General features: G+C 50.1%; 1 protein-coding gene across 3 annotated transcripts in view; it reads right to left on the bottom strand.

The window, feature by feature from the left end:
- Positions 1-18,030, bottom strand: part of IL1RAP (interleukin 1 receptor accessory protein) — a 388,648-nt gene that overhangs the window by 93,215 nt on the left and 277,403 nt on the right. For all 3 annotated transcript variants that reach the window (XM_085635879.1, XM_085635881.1, XM_085635880.1), the window contains exon 4: positions 6,909-7,098. In XM_085635879.1, the coding sequence (XP_085492005.1) occupies positions 6,909-7,098 (190 nt within the window). The remainder of the gene's footprint in view (positions 1-6,908; positions 7,099-18,030) is intronic.

Raw genomic sequence — 18,030 nt, forward strand, 5'->3', positions numbered from 1 at the left:
ATTTCAAAGCCCAGGCAATAACTTTTAGGGCTATGCAAAAGAAAGGCCCTGGATATATATGTGACGTGATCAAAAGATGCTCCCTTGCAGAGATCCCTAGGCTCAGCCAACCAGAGCTTGCTCCGTAAGATAAACAGCAGAGCAGGTGGCCGGTCCTTTTCGTTCTTGGCCCCGATGCTCTGCAATCAACTCCTGGACCACATTAGAGATGCTACACCAGAGAACTTCTTTAAGAGTCTTTTAAAGGCCCACCTATTTAGAGGAACCCAATGTCAGATGTTCCCACCTCCTGTCCACTCTCGTAACTGGGTGTTCCTCTTACCCAGAGCAGGACAGCTGGTTTGCGCTATACAAGTCTTTTCATTCATTCAAAGCATCCTAGAACATGAGCTGAATTGGCTAGCTCTTTACAACTTCCAAAAAGCCAGAATTCACATGCTGGTACAGATGTGGTGGCCACCCGGCGGAAGGTCGTGTGCATCAAGCATACACAGAGTTTCACACAAGTAACCACTTCCCAGGACACACCCTGGATGCCTAAACAGTTACTTGAAGTCAAACATCAACAAATTCCAAAGTGTATATCCTTTGCATTCTACAATATCTCAAAAAAGACTATAAAATCATTCCTAACATAATTGTGGCCAGGAAGCACTGATCAGCACAGATGGAAATGTTACACAAACAACCACAGTAGCTGTAACAATTATGGAGCGAGGGGAGAGAAGAAAAAGCATCTTGGGAGCACCTACCAGGAAACTGCAACAAAACCCATAAAAAAAATGAAATTGTGGGACACTTCAAAACAAGCATTAGCAAAGCCATTATGTCTCAGAGTTGCATCCCACAGGCTTTAAAAATGCTTTGACTTTTTTTTTATGACCAAAAAAATAAATAAAAATATGCAATGACTCCTGCTGTTGGCGTCACGTCATTTTGTAGGCATGCGCAAGGCAGGGGTACCATTTCCTTTAGAAGCTATGCTCCAGGGGAGGGGAAACACAAGATGGACAAGGAAAATAATCGAATAAGAAGTAAATGCGTGACAGAGCTAACCAATGGATAAGCAATGGGTGGGATTTACAGTCCTGGAAGTTCTTGGTAAGCCCACAATAGGTCTTTTGCAGACAACCTGTGCTCCCAAAGTCTCGACCTGCAAATGCGCCAACCAAAGCGGAGAATGTCCTAGTCAAAACAAATTAAAAGGCTGCGTTACCGAATTCTATTAGATGATAAAACCTAAGATTGTCAATGAACCAACATAAAAACTAACAGTCCTCGGACCCTGACCCAACTAGTAGGAAAGCAGACATGACCACTATATAACAGGGTGAATCAACATCATGGATCACGTCGAACAGTATTGATCACAAAGGACGGATCAGGTTAATAAAAACTCCATCGATCAGTCAGTCCCAGGGACAACGCAGCGCATTTTTATTGTTAGCGCTGGGCGCACCTCATAAAAGGTGTGCCCTACGCAAACAAGGAGTGCGCCGTATTATATTAAACGCGGTGCCCCCAGGGCAGCCATGAAGTCCTGCTGCCCTATGGGCAGCGCATTCAAGTGAAAAATGGAGTCGCTTTGAAGCAGCCGCTATGTGTTTCACTGTGCTTGCACTTTTAAGAGGGGAAACAGATCCCCTTCCAGGTGAGTGCAATGAGTGACTGCAATCGTCCGAAATAGGATGTCTGACCCACTTCACCCCCTCCAGAGGGCCTCCTGACAGCTTCTTTGCCTCTACATCCATATCTATCATACAGTATGGGTGCAAAGGCATTCCCTCATTTGCATGGGGCCACACCCCTATGCAAATGAGGGAACACCTTCTTGTGATAGCACTGGCACACATCTAGCACCAGCGCTATCTGTAGTACAGAAGGGGCTGCACGAGCGCCAGCAACCTGTTCTGTAATACCAAAGTGCCCTGTGCGCTCAAATCAGGCGCAAACGCCTTATGCGCCCAAGGGGCACTTTTTATAATACGGCCCCAGTTGTTTAACGCAGCTCTGGGTAGGGTACACAGAGTGGATGCTCAAATGATGCCCGCAAGGCCTTGATGGATGGATGAAAGTGACAAATCGCGAACATGGCTGTTAAGCACCGAGGCGCTATGCAGAATGAGGTGAAACACACTGCAGGGAGGAGGACAGGAAAGGATAAAGTGGGAGGTAAAGAGGGGAAGAGCGGCAAAAACTGCTGGGAGGGCGACACTAGGCATCAAGAGAATAGAAGGTTGGTTGTGCAGCATTGAGAAGGAGCGACAGACAGGTGATGGGGTGGGGGGTAGGAAAAGTGTCAGTATCAAGGGAGGGGGTGATGCCCTTCTCTTTCTGCTGCTCACAAGAGGATGCTTGGAGAGAAGGGTCTTTAGACCCTTCCTGCAGTAGAGGAGGATCTTGATGGCTCTCCAGACCACACAGGGTCTAACATCTTGCCTTCTCCTGGATTCTAGACTACAGCCAAAGCTGCCGGGCGTCTTGCTCACCTGCTGGAGGGGTTTCACTTACTGTTAGACAGGCAGACGCTACTCTGGGTAGATGCTGCAGAAAGCCAGAGCGAAGCGAGCCCAAACTGGGAGCTAACGTAGTTCTAAGAGAAAGGATGATCCTGTCAAATTTTCAGAGATCTGATGAGGCGCGAGGCACAAGGCCCCTGGTTGGGTGGACGGCAACATGGTTAAATAGGCTAGTGATTGTAGAATCTTGGGCTACCCAGAATAAGAGCATCACTGTGCCACAGAACACAATTCGAGAAAGCACCCTGTAGGGAGGCAATATGGCCATGATCGTGGCATGGAATAGGGCCAGCGCCAAACCACAAGGTCACCCCTTCATAACCGTGGATCCACTGTAAGGAGCAGACTTTGTGGCAAACTAATGTGCAGCTTATTGTCTTTAAGATATGGTGGCAAGAAAGGTCCCAGCCGCTCGTCACAGGGGCCTGGACTTGAAGCGGCTGAAGTTCTTGGGATCAGATGTGTCACAAGTAGGGGGTAGGTTTTGAAGGAGCCCTAAGATAATAAAGCTGTAGATGGGAGCTTGAGGGTGATGAAGAGACCCACTGAAACAGTTGGAAGGGTGGAGACTGGGTCCAGGAGGAATGCTTGTGACGGAGCCAGTAGGAGAGTGTTTAATGAATCTATGAAAGGATGTATGTAGGAAAGTGCTGTGAAACTCCATATCACTAATGGAGGCCTCATTCTAGTCCTCTGCTTGCATGTACCCAACAAGATGCATTTTAGGAACTCTGGTCCGGCCTATTTCAAGTGCACGACAGTGTCAAACCGCTTGGGAAAGGACTAAAAGCATAGCACGTCTGTCGCTAGAGTGCTCCAGGCCGTCTGGATACCATTACAAATTCTGGGTCTTTGGTAGGACCCACTGGGATAAAGTTATTGTGGTTTATAAAGTGCATACCTGACACAGGTGTGGCCACCTACACTGGCTCCTTGCGCAAGATTTCATACCAAGGGATGTGCGCACAATTGGCCGGTGCGTGGAAGTGAAGAGTTGGGGGGGGCGAGTGGGTCATGTGTAATGATCCTATTGTGATGTGGACAGATCTGCAGCTCTATGGTTTTCAGCATGCCGGCAGCCTTGAACAGCTATGCAGGCCCATTATGGTATGTCATATGATAGTCTCCTTAGCTGGTTACTACACTGGGTTGCCCAATCTGAGATTCTGTGTATGGTTGTGGTCCTGAGCCACATGGTTGACGGGAGATAGAGGCGGAGAGACTAGTTGTGAGAGGCATTTCAATTATCCTATATCGGAGTGTATTTCTGAGATGTAAAGAAGCAGTCAGATTGTACAAATATTTGGGGACAGCATTGACTGCACTATATCAAAGCCCTCCAACACTGTCCAGTGATGTGTGACAGATCTTTTCAGTTATTCCATGCCTGTTCATTTGGGGAGGTTTGTTTTCTTGACTGTACAGTGCAAGGTTACTTGCGCAGAATCTGACTGCGTGTGCATGCCGACTGACAAGGAAGAGTGGAGCAGTGCATGCCGACAAGACCAGGCTGAGTGGATGAGTGGAGCAGTGCATGCCGACAAGACCAGGCTGAGTGGATGAGTGGAGCAGTGCATGCCGACAAGACCAGGCTGAGTGGATGAGTGGAGCAGTGCATGCCGACAAGACCAGGCTGAGTGGAGCAGTGCATGCCGACAAGACTAGGCTGAGTGGAGCAGTGCATGCCGACAAGACCAGGCTGAGTGGAGCAGTGCATGCCGACAAGACAAGGCTGAGTGGAGCAGTGCATGCCGACAAGACAAGGCTGAGTGGAGCAGTGCATGCCGACAAGACAAGGCTGAGTGGAGCAGTGCATGCCGACAAGACAAGGCTGAGTGGAGCAGTGCATGCCGACAAGGCTGAGTGGAGCAGTGCATGCCGACAAGGCTGAGTGGAGCAGTGCATGCCGACAAGGCTGAGTGGAGCAGTGCATGCCGACAAGACAAGGCTGAGTGGAGCAGTGCATGCCGACAAGACCAGGCTGAGTGGAGCAGTGCATGCCGACAAGACCAGGCTGAGTGGAGCAGTGCATGCCGACAAGACCAGGCTGAGTGGAGCAGTGCATGCCGACAAGACCAGGCTGAGTGGAGCAGTGCATGCCGACAAGACCAGGCTGAGTGGAGCAGTGCATGCCGACAAGACCAGGCTGAGTGGAGCAGTGCATGCCGACAAGACCAGGCTGAGTGGAGCAGTGCATGCCGACAAGACAAGGCTGAGTGGAGCAGTGCATGCTGGCAAGACCAGGATGGGGAGCAGTGCGTCCACTAAAGTAAAGCCGGAAAAGTCCGCCCAACTGGTGCAGCAGGTAGAGGATAGAACGAGCTTCCATATTTCATGAGTGCCGACCTGGTGGACTGGAGACAGCTAGAGGTCCGGTGGATTTTCAGTGTCTCGATAAACTGACACTTCACATTTTGGATGTTGGTACTGGACCGCTCTTGACTAGCACTGTAGGTGGCTAGGATCATCCTAGTTGGGTGTGTTAGTCACATTGGGTCATCTGAGGACATTTAAGACAGCAACTCCATGAATTAATTCACCCGTAACACAGTGAAATGTGGGCCACAGGTAAAGATACACGAAGCAAGATATTTTAAGTAGCAGAGCAGAAATCCGGGACTGGAAAGAAGACCAGCTCCGAAGGGAGTGGAGGGGGGAGCAATTGTGAGACACTGATGAGGAGCTGAAAGGGAGCACAGACAGGGCAACAGCATGAACAAGGAGAGAGGGTAAGTGTTGTAGTGCCCAGGATGGAAGCTACAGGTCAAGAAATTAGACAAAAGATGAGGAGCAGCAGAAAGGGGGGCAAGGAGGGGGAGGAGTTGCGTGGGGGGGGGGGGGGGGGGGGTCCCAGAGCAGGAATCTTGTTCAGCCCAGGAGGGAAGTTGTAGGAGGCAGGAAGAATAAAGGCGACTACATGGAGATGGGGAGGGCTGCAGTCATGAGTTATGGTCCGACAGCTGTATCAGGGAGGGGTCAAACAGATACATTATAAAATTGATGTACAATAGACTTGGAAAATCATATAGAAGGTTTGAGCGTCATCTCCGTGGCAACGATGGTCTTCAAAGAAAGCACAGGGTTGGCAGGCAAAGGGTTGGAAAACCATGTCAGGCTTTCAACCCTATGTAGCACAAGCCTCAACCAAGTGCATACAAATGTAATCACGAAGTACAGAACACGTCTCCGTGGATCTGGAATCTCATGCAACACAAATCGACATCAGATTATCTAGCAGTATTCATTTGCTTACTTCTTAGCGCTCAACATCTAAATAATGACCTGCCTTCATAGCAGAGCCGAAGGACATGTAGTCAGGAGCCCTTGAGGGAGTGCTTGGTGCCCCAGTATCTGTGGTCAAGAGCGTTTGAGGGTGTGCCTTATGCTGCCAGTGGGGACATCATAGCAATGGTGGCCCGTCTCATTGAACACCCTATTGGGCCAAAGCGTACAGCATCAGGAAAGCAGTGAATGTGAACCTAATCCCAGAGACAAATGACCAACTAGGCACCCTTATGGGAACAGATCTTGTCCTGCTTATGGGAGGCCTCCAAACCTACATCCTATTTAAGAACAGAAGTTGTGGAGTGCAAAGCTTTGGGGACCCTCCCTAACAAGAACAAAAATCAGCAGCTCTGGTCTCTGCAAGGTGCAGAAGGTCCTCGACAACCAATCCTGGTAGCCGGGACCACTCCCGGAGATTGACCCAGATACTTACAGCTTGCAAAGTTAGAGGTGGCCCAAATGCACTCCTGATACGATCACAAGAAGGTATCAACGTCCCTTTCAACTACCTTCCTGCCAGCTCCCATCACACAATTAAAACTCAAAGGCACTCCCTACCAGAAAGCCAGAAATTTCTTGGTTATCAAACTAGGTCTGAATCCGCAATTCCAGTCGATATCGTCACACGTGTTTCAAGCAATCACAAGCGGATTGCCTCCGAATGGACCCGGAATTAATGTCTGCAACACCAAAGGTTTTTCCTGACTTTGAGGACATTTTCCACCTGTCGAGAACTAGTGGAAACAGTCCATGGAAACCTCTGGCTTTGCCAAGTACATTTCTTCCAGATCTGGTGATCCAGATGTGGAAACATCGGACCATTCACAATTGCGTGCAACGGTATTCTCCACAGGAATACCGCTCCGGGTAACTCTGGAGTCTCACTTGCATTTCCTTTGACTCTATGGTTCTTGTTATCGTGTACTTTTTGTGTATCGGGAAAGACATGGCAGATCATTTTTGCAAAGATGGACCAAGACGTCTGAAAGGTTTTACGTGTTATACACCCCCCCCCCCCCCTTCCATAAATGAATGAGAGATCCCCAGGAGTACAGATGACTGGTCAGGAGCTATAGCACATAAGACATTTCATGTTGTGCTTACCAGGTACCAGGTGACGCTGGGCGTTACATTCATCGGATAATACCCATCTATATCAGGGCACGTCATTATCTCCAAATGTCCAGATGGGAAGTTAATCAATTCCGGCTTCGCCCATTGGCTGACGCAGGATCCGGGCTCTTTCTGAAGCACCTCCAGTGGAAAGGCAACCTTGCTGCAGTATGTGGTGTTCCTGAAAGAGAAGACATCCCTTGAGCACATTTCTTAAAGGGCTGCCGCTCTACAGAAGAGGCGGGCTCTGACAAGAGAAACTGTTCGACATTTAAAGCACTATTAAAAGAGCAGAGGTGGTCTCCTGACATTGTGCACTCGGTAAATGTTAATAACAAGATGCTGCTGCGATGCCATGTCACTTCGTCTCTACAGATATAAACTGGAACCTTTATTTTAAATGCCAAAGGCAAACTTACGCTGATTCACAGCATCTCTAGTGGTACCCAGTGAGGGAATATCTTCAAAGATTGAAAGTTCTCATGCCAGGCAACAAGACACATGCAAGGCATGAGGTGTTTTTAATTTTATTTATTTATAAAGTTTAGTATAGCACGAACATAACCCAAGCGGGTAACCATGCACTTAACAATTTTTGGCAAGTAGGATACAATATTGGGAAGAAAACATTTGTTACATATATATGCAGGGCGCGTGCATGACCCGTGTGGGTACAGGAACGCTTCGCATTAGAATCGGATGACTACAGAAATGGGAGAAGAACATTCAACACATATGTACATAGCATGCTAACAATGTTATAACCATGTAAAATGTCATGACAACCGAATACAGGGCAGTAATGAAGCCTCGGAGCCGAGGCCTTTAGGGCAGAAACATGTGCATTAGGATATTTTGAAAGAAGCGGTGCAGGAGATTCGACGGACTCCTGGAGGAAGAGCGTTCCAAATCTTCGGGGCAATGCCCGAGACGGCTGTTACTCAATCTCATTTTGTGGAAAATCTGTGCTTTTAGGAGCTTTGAACTTGCACTTCATGACGGTCTACAACCCCCAGGTAATTAGAGTTTTTGAGCCAGATAAATGGGGGGTCTTGAAATGAAGGGCCTTGCGAGTCAGGTAAGCTATTTTTAACTGTATCCTTGCATCGTACGGCAACCAGTTTAGGGATTTTAGGGCTGGGGACATGCGACCATTTCTTTTTGTCCCAGTAATCAATCTGTGGTGTGTATGGGGGGCATGGGAGGGGGGGGGGGATAAGAGCACAGCCGGTGGTCCCACCCTCGGTTACTCAAAGCAGCAAGTCGAATAACGTTCCCCACTGGTGTGTGTGTGGAGAGTTGTCCTTCCGAGAACCAGTGGACAGAGGCTCTATCAATCTTGGACAGGAAGGGGGGGGTTAAGTGTGGAGATGCAATCTTATTGGGCAGGCACCAGGCCATGGTGGAGGACAGCATCGGGCATGGAGCTCAAGAAATCACAGACACAAGGTCAGTGCTGTAACCGGTGTAGGGCATGAATGCCCAGAGCGTGGTGAACCGAAAAAGCAAGTTTTAAATAGATTTTCTCATTTATTCTGTCTGGAGGTCCAGGTTAGGAACTCTGATGCGGAGGGGTCTGGGATGTCAACAGCTTTATCTTGTGCAACACACACAGCAGGATGAGGACTGCGTTGAAGCAGGAGCAACGCTGAAGCCACGGGACGTTGGATGTGATGCTTTACCCAACAAACGCTACTTTTAAGAAACCGGGAAATTCGCCAACAGGACCTGAAGCCTGGCTCTGGTCAAGGTCCAAACTCAATATCCTTCAGTGGAAGAGTGACATTCAATCTCAGGCGAAGAACCAAGAGCCACCTTTGACATGGCACCACAGTGCAGATTAAAACCGAGATTTCTTCAAAATACCTTGAAGAGTAATCAAGCTGCTCAGTGCCGCCTCTAGGCACTTTTGGTGGGGGATCGTATTGCTTTAAGGGGCAGGCACGGCTCTTTAAGGGCAGAGTGCTATGCATCCCCCTCCAACTTTTGGCAGACACAAGTGTCTGTGAGACTGATCAAAGCTCAGCCGGACAGACACTCCTGTTCAGGACAGGCAGCCAGGTGCTAATACACAGGCGTCTGAGCGGCACTTTGTAAAGCGGAGGATTTCACTGCCTCTGGCGTGATATCCTCAGCCCGGCAAACCGCTTGGAGGTCCTCCCCATCATGGCAGGAGGATGCGTCAGGGATAGACTTGGACCACCCGCTTCAGTTTTAAGCAATAAAGTACCCAAGGCCATGAAGACAGTCCATTAGTGATGCCTCCTCAGAGAGTGGGGTGGGGCAGCACCTATCCCACTCTGACGAGAAAGGGACTGCCGCCTCCTCATTGGCTGACCCATAACAAGGTCAACCAATGAGGGGAGGCAGCAGTCTCAATTGTCCAGGAACCAGCAAGGCTTCCCTCCCGCCACCTGATGTCACTGCTGCGACCCAGTACGTTTTTAGTTCGAGCCTAGCAGCAGCGCGCATGCGCTCACTGCGAGGCATGCTGTATTAAGGTATGCACTGGAAGCCCCGCCCACTCTCCGCCCATATTTGTTGCTTGTGTCATTGTTCTTCGTAAATGCTGGCTTCTGATTCGTAAATAGCCTTGTTGGTCCCTCCTTGGTACCGCACTGCTACCTCCCATAATGACTGGACCTTTTACTGCTGGCATTACATGGTCTGCTTTATAAGTGGGCGTGCACTATTTTCTTTAATGCTCTTCCCGTATTCCACCCATGACATCCCTGCACCTGCCCGCTTTTATATTATAAAAGTGCTTATTTACTTTACAGCGCAGCCGCGCTTATTTTTGGATTTATTTTATGGTGCGTTCTGAACTTGCTCCTTTGAAAATGTATTATTTACTTATCTATTTTGCAATCACGGCACGCTTTTATTATACACCTTATTTCACCCTGGAGAAGCAGCCAGTGGGGGCCCCACACCATTGTTTCAACAACTCCATACACCCACCCACCCATCATAGCCGTCGGAACCGGAAGAAGGCATCTGCTCACAGCTGCTGGTTGCCATGGAGCAAGATTTCACTTCTGTGGGAAATGCTTGTGGTACAATGCAATAAGTCTCACATTTACGTGAGTTTCTGCTAATGGCGATGTATATGACAATGCCTTTTATGTCTTGGGTTTTAGAACAGAAATAAAATGCATTGTCATTTACAATGCCAATAGCTTAAATTCGCGTAAATGCGAGACCTTTTGCATTGCAAATGCTGGTTGCTTTTGTGTTCGTTCTATGTATGTATGTATGAAGGTATGTGTGCGTGAGTGTGCTTGTGAATGGTGGCTGTGAGTGTGCATGTAGATGCGAGTAGGAGGGTGAGTTTTTTTACCTGCCCAGCCCCCCCCTCCCCAAATTAAAGAGAACTGTGGAGGAAATGAAGCCTGATTTTTAATGTGGACGCTGCCTTTGCAGAATATACTGAGACTGTATTACGAAAGAGATAAAAGTAATAAGGTCACAGGTGTACCTTTTTGATAATATAAAAAAAAATATGGTTGTCTCAAATTTCATACGATTCTATTCTGATGCGTCTGTCTTTAGTGCACAGCCCTATATCAAATCTTTATATCAAAGTAAGAGCGCCTCTTCATTGTAGCCAATAAAACAAAATAGTCATTCATAAACACTTCAGTGGGGCGGGGCGGTGGTCCGCTCCACGTCCTCCATTATAAATCCACTGGTCCCATTTCTGCAGATCCGCCATCCTGGGTACAGAGTTATTGGTCTAAGTAAAGTAAGACTCCAATTACCGAAGAGATACAATGTCCAACCAGAACTGAGAAACAGTCAACTCCTACAGAACAAGACACAGGTTTTAGGGAATGGGCTCTCCTGATGAACTTGGTCGCCGGGTAACCCAGGTCATGCGACTTGGGTGCCCAGTGCTTTCTCCATTCCAAAGCACGCGACCAATGTGGGGAAATGTCCAGGTATAGGCGCTTACACAAGTCCAGGGTGATTGGAGACATCAAGTCCTTGCCCTTAGGACAGTATCCTCCAGATCGGGACATAAGCGAGGGGTGGAAATAGCTGAACAAACCTACAAACCCGAACCAGTGGTAATTCTAGGGAAGAGTATTCCATTCCATCGTTTTCAGAGCCTCAGCTTACATCTGCCATTGGTTGCACTCGTTTTACCTCACTTTGCCAGAAGATATTGACATATTCCAAGTAAAGTCGGCCACACCTCAACTCAATGACACATGAGGCAAAAGGACCTGGCAAGCCACCAGAAGAGTTTGCTTCTACGAACGAGCCCTGATGCGATTACTTTCAGATATATCCAGCAGGGGGCAGTGAAGGTCCAGGGGGCAGAAAGGGGCTCCACTATGCACTGGTGCACCTGGGATAAGGGTGGTTCTGGCCAACATGAATCTATCAACCCCGGGCTGATCATAGCAGTCCATCAATGCAGGCTGGGAGGGGGGGGACGGGGGGGGGGGGGCAGAGGCTTACAGCGCAGGACCACCGGCCTGTGGAAAGACCACGTCTCTGCAACAAGGATACAATCTCATTTTTCGATGGATCATACCAACTTGATGCTTGCATGTACTGGACACCAATGCAGAAAGAAGCTTGTGCAGCCAACTGCTAGGAATTTAGTTAGATTTCTAGGGTTGCTGCCCACAACCGAGGACAGGTATTTTTTATATTGTGCCCTTGATATATTTCAACAGCTGTAATAGTTTTTAGAGCTCAAATACTTTTCAACCTCCCGCTAAAATCGTCATGAGGTTGTATCTTATCTCGCACTTCGAGACCCCAAAGGCATCCCCTACCCCACAGGCCTCTCACTACATTATTTCCGCCAATTATTGGGTTTTATGTGCATCACGACACCATTTTTTCAGTGATGAACAAGGCGAGCCTCACTGTACATCTGTCATTTCTTAATTACAGAGGCTACGTCAGCAGAGGGGTCTCACAGAAACAATGGAAAACACAATCAGTTCGGGACTTTAATATGGGAAACAAGGAGCAGGAAGAGAACTCTGGTACGAATGTAAGCAGGGCGCGAGTCGGGGGTCCACGCGGGGGGGGGGGCGGCGTCCACCCTGCCAAGAAGTTAGGCCCCGCTGAAAAAGATGCTGAATTTGTCCCGGTGCAATTTCCAAACACCAGGACACTTTCAGCAGCGCCTGCACGTTGTTATCAGCAACAACGTGCAGGCGGGGACGAGACTCCTGCTGGGCCATAACAAAGGCCGAATCTGAGGGGTCATCAGGTCTCCCTTTGTTCAAGTCTCATGGCTGAGTTCAGTCAGGAGCCTCACACCCATAAGCAAATGCAGCAGGGGGGAAACAAAGGCTGACACCTTGTTAGCACTTACCTAAGAGAGGCAGCTTTTCACTTTGTTCTGGCTCGGTTTAGGAGATATACATGCACTATAAGAATGTCAGATGTGTGGGTATTTGCACAAAATAAATAGCATTTATTTAGCACTTACTACCCCTGAGGAGGCGTTGTAATAGTTTAAATCGAATAGTTTCTTACCGGTCGGTGTAGTTTTGCAGCTTGAAGATCTTTCTGGATTCACTATGCTGTGTATTATTCCGCGATCTTGTGGTTGGGTCCGGATTCGTAGTCTTTTCTCTGTTTTTTTTTTTTTTTGTAGCCCAGGTGGGCGGCGACGACCCACCATTTGGTGCACCTCCCGTGACGTCGTCGTGCTTCCTGCGGAAGTCCCTCCTTTGGGGCGCCATCTTCGGGTTCTTTTTTCCCTTTTTTTTTTTTACCCTAGGCGATGGATTAGTCCTTCAGTTCATTTTCTGTACGTTTTTATTCCTGCTGATGTTTTCCATTTCACCCCCTCTTCCTCCAGCCTCATCTTACTGGCGGAGGTGGGTGGGTTCGCTAGTGAATCCAGAAAGATCTTCAAGCTGCAAAACTACACCGACAGGTAAGAAACTATTCGTTTTGCAGCGTGAATCTTTCTGGACTCACTATGCTGTGCATAGACTTTGTAGCGGTTTTCCTAGTTCTGTGGCGGCTGGGTGGTAGATGAGCGTTGGTCGTTGAAAATGTGCTGAAGCACCTTCTGTCCAACCTGTGCCTCCTTGTTCATCTGAATGTCCACGCAGTAGTGTTTCGTGAACGTGTGCACAGATGCCCAAGTTGCCGCGAGGCATATGTCCTGGATGGGCGTGTTCGCCAGGAAGGCCACGGTGGCCCCTTTCTTCCTTGTGGAGTGAGCCTGCGGCCCCTCCGCTAGCTCCTGTCCAGCCTGTTTGTGGCAGAATTGAATAGTGAGGGCAATCCACCTTGCGATGGTGCCCTTAGTCACTGGTCTACCCATGAAGCTAGTAGCAAAGGACACAAACAGCTGTTTTGATTTCCTGAGTTCCTTGGTTCTCTCAATGTAGTGCATCACCGCTCTTCTAGCGTCGAGAGTGTGCAGCGCCCTTTCTGCGTTCGAAGTCGGGTTTTGGAAGAAACTCGGTATCTGAATACTCTGGTTCATGTGGAACGCCGACACCACCTTGGGCATGAAGTGTGGGTCTGTTCTCAGGACTACCCTGTCTTTGTGAATCTGAATGTAGGGCTCCTGTAGCGTTAGCGCTTGAAGCTCGCTCACCCTGCGTAGTGAGGTTATGGCCACCAGAAAGGCCGTTTTCATCGTCAACATTTGCAGTGTGGCCTTGTGAATGGGTTCAAACGGTGCCTTCATGAGCTCCGTCAGTACCACGTTGAGATTCCATGCTGGCGGCGGCAACCGTTTAGGAGGGGCAATTCTTTTGGCTCCTTCCATGAATCTCTTCACAACCTGCGAAGTGAAGAAACTTCCACCCTTCTCACCTCTGGTGTAGGCTACGATCGCCGCTAGGTGTACCCTTAGGGAGCTCGAGCAGAGGTTACTCTTTAGAAGGTGTGTGAGGTACCTCAGTACTGTGGAGTCTCTAGTCATTCTGTTTTGCAGGCCCTTCTTCCTGCACCACACAGTAAATCTCTGCCATTTCGCGCTGTAGCATTTGCGTGTAGTTGGTTTTCTTGCCACCCGCATAGTGCTAGGAGGCAATCTAAGGTGAGCGAACTCTAGGTCTTCAGGAGCCATGCCGCCAGGTTGAGGGTCTCTGGCTCCGGATGCAGGACCTCTCCGTTTTGCATGGAGAGCAGGTCCCTTCTTCTCTCGAACCTGTGGGGATTGCCCTGTGTCATTTCTTGAATTTGTGAGAACCATGTCTGCCTCGCCCACTGCGGAGCCACTAGGATCAGAGTCATGTTGCTGGTTCTGCAGGGGTATCGGTGGAAAGGCGTAGGCAAATGTCCTCGATCAGCTTATAAATAGGGCATTTCCTTGGGATTGCTGATCTGGTTGCCTGGACGCGAAGCTTTGGCATTTTGCATTTTGGCGTGTTGCAAACAGGTCTATTGTGGGAGTTCCCCATCTCTGGAAAAGCTTCTCCGTTTCCTGGCCATTGATCTCCCACTCGTGCGATGCCGAGGTCTGCCTGCTTAGCCAGTCTGCCTCCACGTTGTCCTTCCCTGGAAGGTGAATTGCCAGTAGATCTATCCTGAGAGGTATGGCCCATCTCCAAATCTCCTGTGCCAGAGAGGAGAGGGGAACGACTGTGTCCCCCCCTGCTTGTTGATATAGAACATTGCCGTGGTGTTGTCTGTTTGAACCAACACCCTCTGGCTATACAGGTGCCTCTGGAATGCCTTCAGGGCTAGCAGGATGGTTTTCAATTCAAGGTAATTGATATGGCGTACCGCATCTGCTGGAGCCCACAGACCCCTCACTCTGAGGTTGTCCATGTGCGCTCCTCACCCCTTTTGCGATGCATCCGTGGTAATGGTCATTGTTGGGTTTGGTGGTGTCAGGCTTCTCCCTGCTGTCATGTTGTCTCTGTTCCACCAAGTCATCTCCTCCTGCACTGCGTGCGTAACAACCACTAGATCCTCACAACTTCCGCTTGCTTGTGACCATTGCTGTTGTAGCCATTCTTGGAATGGTCTCATGTGCAGGCGTACATTCGGCACCAGCTGGATACACGACGCCATCATCCCCATCATCTTGCTCACTGACCTCACTGTCAGAGCTCGCCCCTTCTGGTAGAGACGCGTCTCCTTCAGTAGGGCATCTGTCCTCTTGTCGCTGGGCACCACTGTGCTGTTCAGGGTGTTGATTTTTGCTCCCAGGAAAATCTTCACCTGCTCCGGTTCCAGCGATGACTTCCCCCAGTGTATCGAGAACCCCAGGTTCATCAGAGTGTCTGTCACGCGTTTTGCGTGTCTCTCGCACTTCTCGCGTGTGTTTGCCTTGACCAGCCAGTCTTCTAGGTAGGGGTAGACATGGATCCCCTGCCTTCGTAGGTGGGCCGCGACTGCCGACAGGCATTTTGTAAAAACCCTTGGCGCCGATTTTAGCCCGAAGGCCAGGGTTGTGAACTGGTAGTGTTCCTGGTCGATGTTGAACCTTAGAAGGCCCTTGTGCCTTCTGTTTATTGGGATGTGCAGGTAGGCATCCTTGAGGTCCACGGTGACCATGAAGTCCCCGTCTCTTTTTGGGGCAGCACCTCCTGCAGCGAAGTCATTTTGAACTTCTGCGTTCTGATGAACTTGTTTAGGTATCGCAGGTCCAGGATGGGTCTGAGGTTTCCGTCTACTTTCGGGACCACGAAGTAGTTCGAGTAGACCCCCTTGTTGCGTTCTCTGAACGGCACTGCCTCTATGGCTCTTTTTTCTAGAAGTTTCAGGGTTTCTTCTCTGAGGTGGGCCAGTTCTTGAGCCGATCTCTGCCTTCCCTTTGGTCTTCTGTTTGGAGGTCTTTTCTCCAAATCCACGCAGTATCCGTACTGCATGACGTTCAGTATCCACTTGTCTGTGGTTATACGCCGCCACTCCTGAAGGTAGAACCTCAGTCTTCCGCCTACTGGTGTTGGATGCTCGTAGGCTTTTGATTCTTCTCTTCCCCCTGATGTTACTGTACTGCGCCTCACCCTTGGGGGCATGTCGAGGGTAGGCGTCCTCCTGCGTGCTGAGTCACTTTGATGAGGGTTGGTCACCCCCTCTCCTCCTCTGGCCACGTCCGTTCCCTCTTCCGCGAAAGGACTGGCCCCGAGGTTGGTACTGCCAGTTTTGCTTCTGTTGACCTTGTTGTCCGTGACTATCACCCTGCTGACCCTGCTGGAACGTCTGGTGCGACGCTCCCTGCTGGCTTCCTCCCCGACTGTAGGGGCTCCTAGAGGGATTGCCTCTCCTCATCCCCCTTAGCTGTAGGGCCCCCATGGACCTCGCCGTTTCGTTTTCTTTTTTCAGCTGGGTGAGTTTCTCGTCTACTGTTGCTCCGAACAGTGTCTCTCCGTTGAAGGGGGTGCTAAGGATGTTGTTCTGCACCTCCGGTTTGAATCCCGAGATTCTTAGCCATGCAGGTCTTCTCTCGGTGACCCCTATGGCCATTAGTCTTGCCGAAGTCTCTGCCCCGTCTAACGCCGTCTTTATACAAGAGTTGGCGATGTTTTTACCTTCATCCACCAGGTGAGAGGCTCTTTGGCGGTATTCTTCGGGGAGGTGCTTTACTAGCTCCCCCATCTCGTCCCAGTGCTGGTACTGGTGCCTATTGAGAAGTGCATTGGAATTCGCCATGCGCCAGTGCATTGCGGCGTTCCTCTCGACCTTTCTTCCTGTGAGGTCTATCCTCCTGCTTTCTTTATCAGGTGGTGGCCCCGAAGTTGCTGGCACGTTGGCCCTTCTCCTGGCCGTGGAAGCTATGATGGAGTCGGCAGTGATACTACCCTTGATGTAAGGGGGGTCCAGAGAAGAGTGCTTATACTTCTTCTCCGTCCTGGGCGTGATCGAACGGCAAGTCGCTGGTTCCTTAAAGGCCTCTCTCCCCTGATTCATCACACTTTGTAGCATGGGAAGGAATTGGCTCCTCGTCTGGACGGGGAGCAGGGTCTCGAGGAGGAAATCGGCTTTCGGCCTCTCCTCGTCCAGTTTCACGCCGAAGGCTGTCGCTGCGCTCCTGACCACCATATTGTACACCCCGATGTCGTCGGGTGGCGAAGGCCTCGAAGGGTACGTGTCCACGGGCTCCTCGGGGTTTTCGGTGTCGAGATCCTGCCATTCGATGTCGTGGCTGGTTGATGGCGCCAAGCTGTAGAACGACTGCTGGTCTTCCTCGGCTTCGCCTTCATAATAGGTCTCGTCTTCCTCTTCGAGATCTATCGGCAGCCCCTCGGTGTCGAATTCGTCCTCGATTGACGACGTTCGTCAGTGGAGCCGTTGGAATCTTGAATTCCTTCATCTTGGCGTCGAACTCCTTCCTCTGAAGGATGTTCTCCATTTCGGCCTCGAGCCGCTTCTTCTTTTTCTCCATCTCGGAGATGCTTTCGGCGTCGACCGCGGGCCTCTTCGACGGAACTTGCGTCGACGCCGACCGGTCCTTCAGCGTCGAGCGCCCCATTTCATGGGTTGTCTTCGACGATCCTTGCCTTTCAGCGTCTTTCGGCACCAGGGAGTCCTTTTCGAAGGATCCGCTCGGCCTCTTGTCCATGGTTCCCCCCTTGGTCGTCGGCGCCGGGGCTCCCTTCGTGGACTTTGACTCAGATTTTCTCGAGTCACCCTCGGGTTTGAGGTATTTTCGGGTGTTTTGAGCTCGACGATTCTCTTACCTCGCCTTCATTTTTCTTGTCGGTCTCTACGACCGTGAAGTTTTCGGGTCCCTCGGCGACGTTGTCCTCATAGTCTGTGGAGAGGCCCAGATCGTAGAGCGACAGGGCCTTACCCTTGCCATCCATGCTGGCGTTGGCTCTTCTCTGACGTTCTCTCACCCGGAGCGTCTTCGGCGCGAAGGCTGAGCAGGCGTTTCAGTCCTTGCTCTGGTGGTCAACCGGTAGGCAGAGGTTGCAGACCGGATGCTGGTCCTTCTGCGCGAACTTGTGGTGGCAGTTAGGGCAGAACTTGAATGGCGTCTTGTCCATTGCGCTCAGGGCCTCTGAGTGCGCATTCTCCAAGGGCGTCGAAGAAAAAGGCGCAACACTTCCTTCTTCCCGATGACGATCCAGACCCAACGGCGGAAAAAAGAATCTGAAGATGGCGCCCCAAAGGTGGGACTTCCGCAGGAAGCACGACGACGTCACGGGAGGTGCACCAAATGGTG

The sequence above is a fragment of the Triturus cristatus genome, chromosome 11, assembly GCF_964204655.1.
Source record: "Triturus cristatus chromosome 11, aTriCri1.1, whole genome shotgun sequence".
Taxonomy (NCBI): domain Eukaryota; kingdom Metazoa; phylum Chordata; class Amphibia; order Caudata; family Salamandridae; genus Triturus; species Triturus cristatus.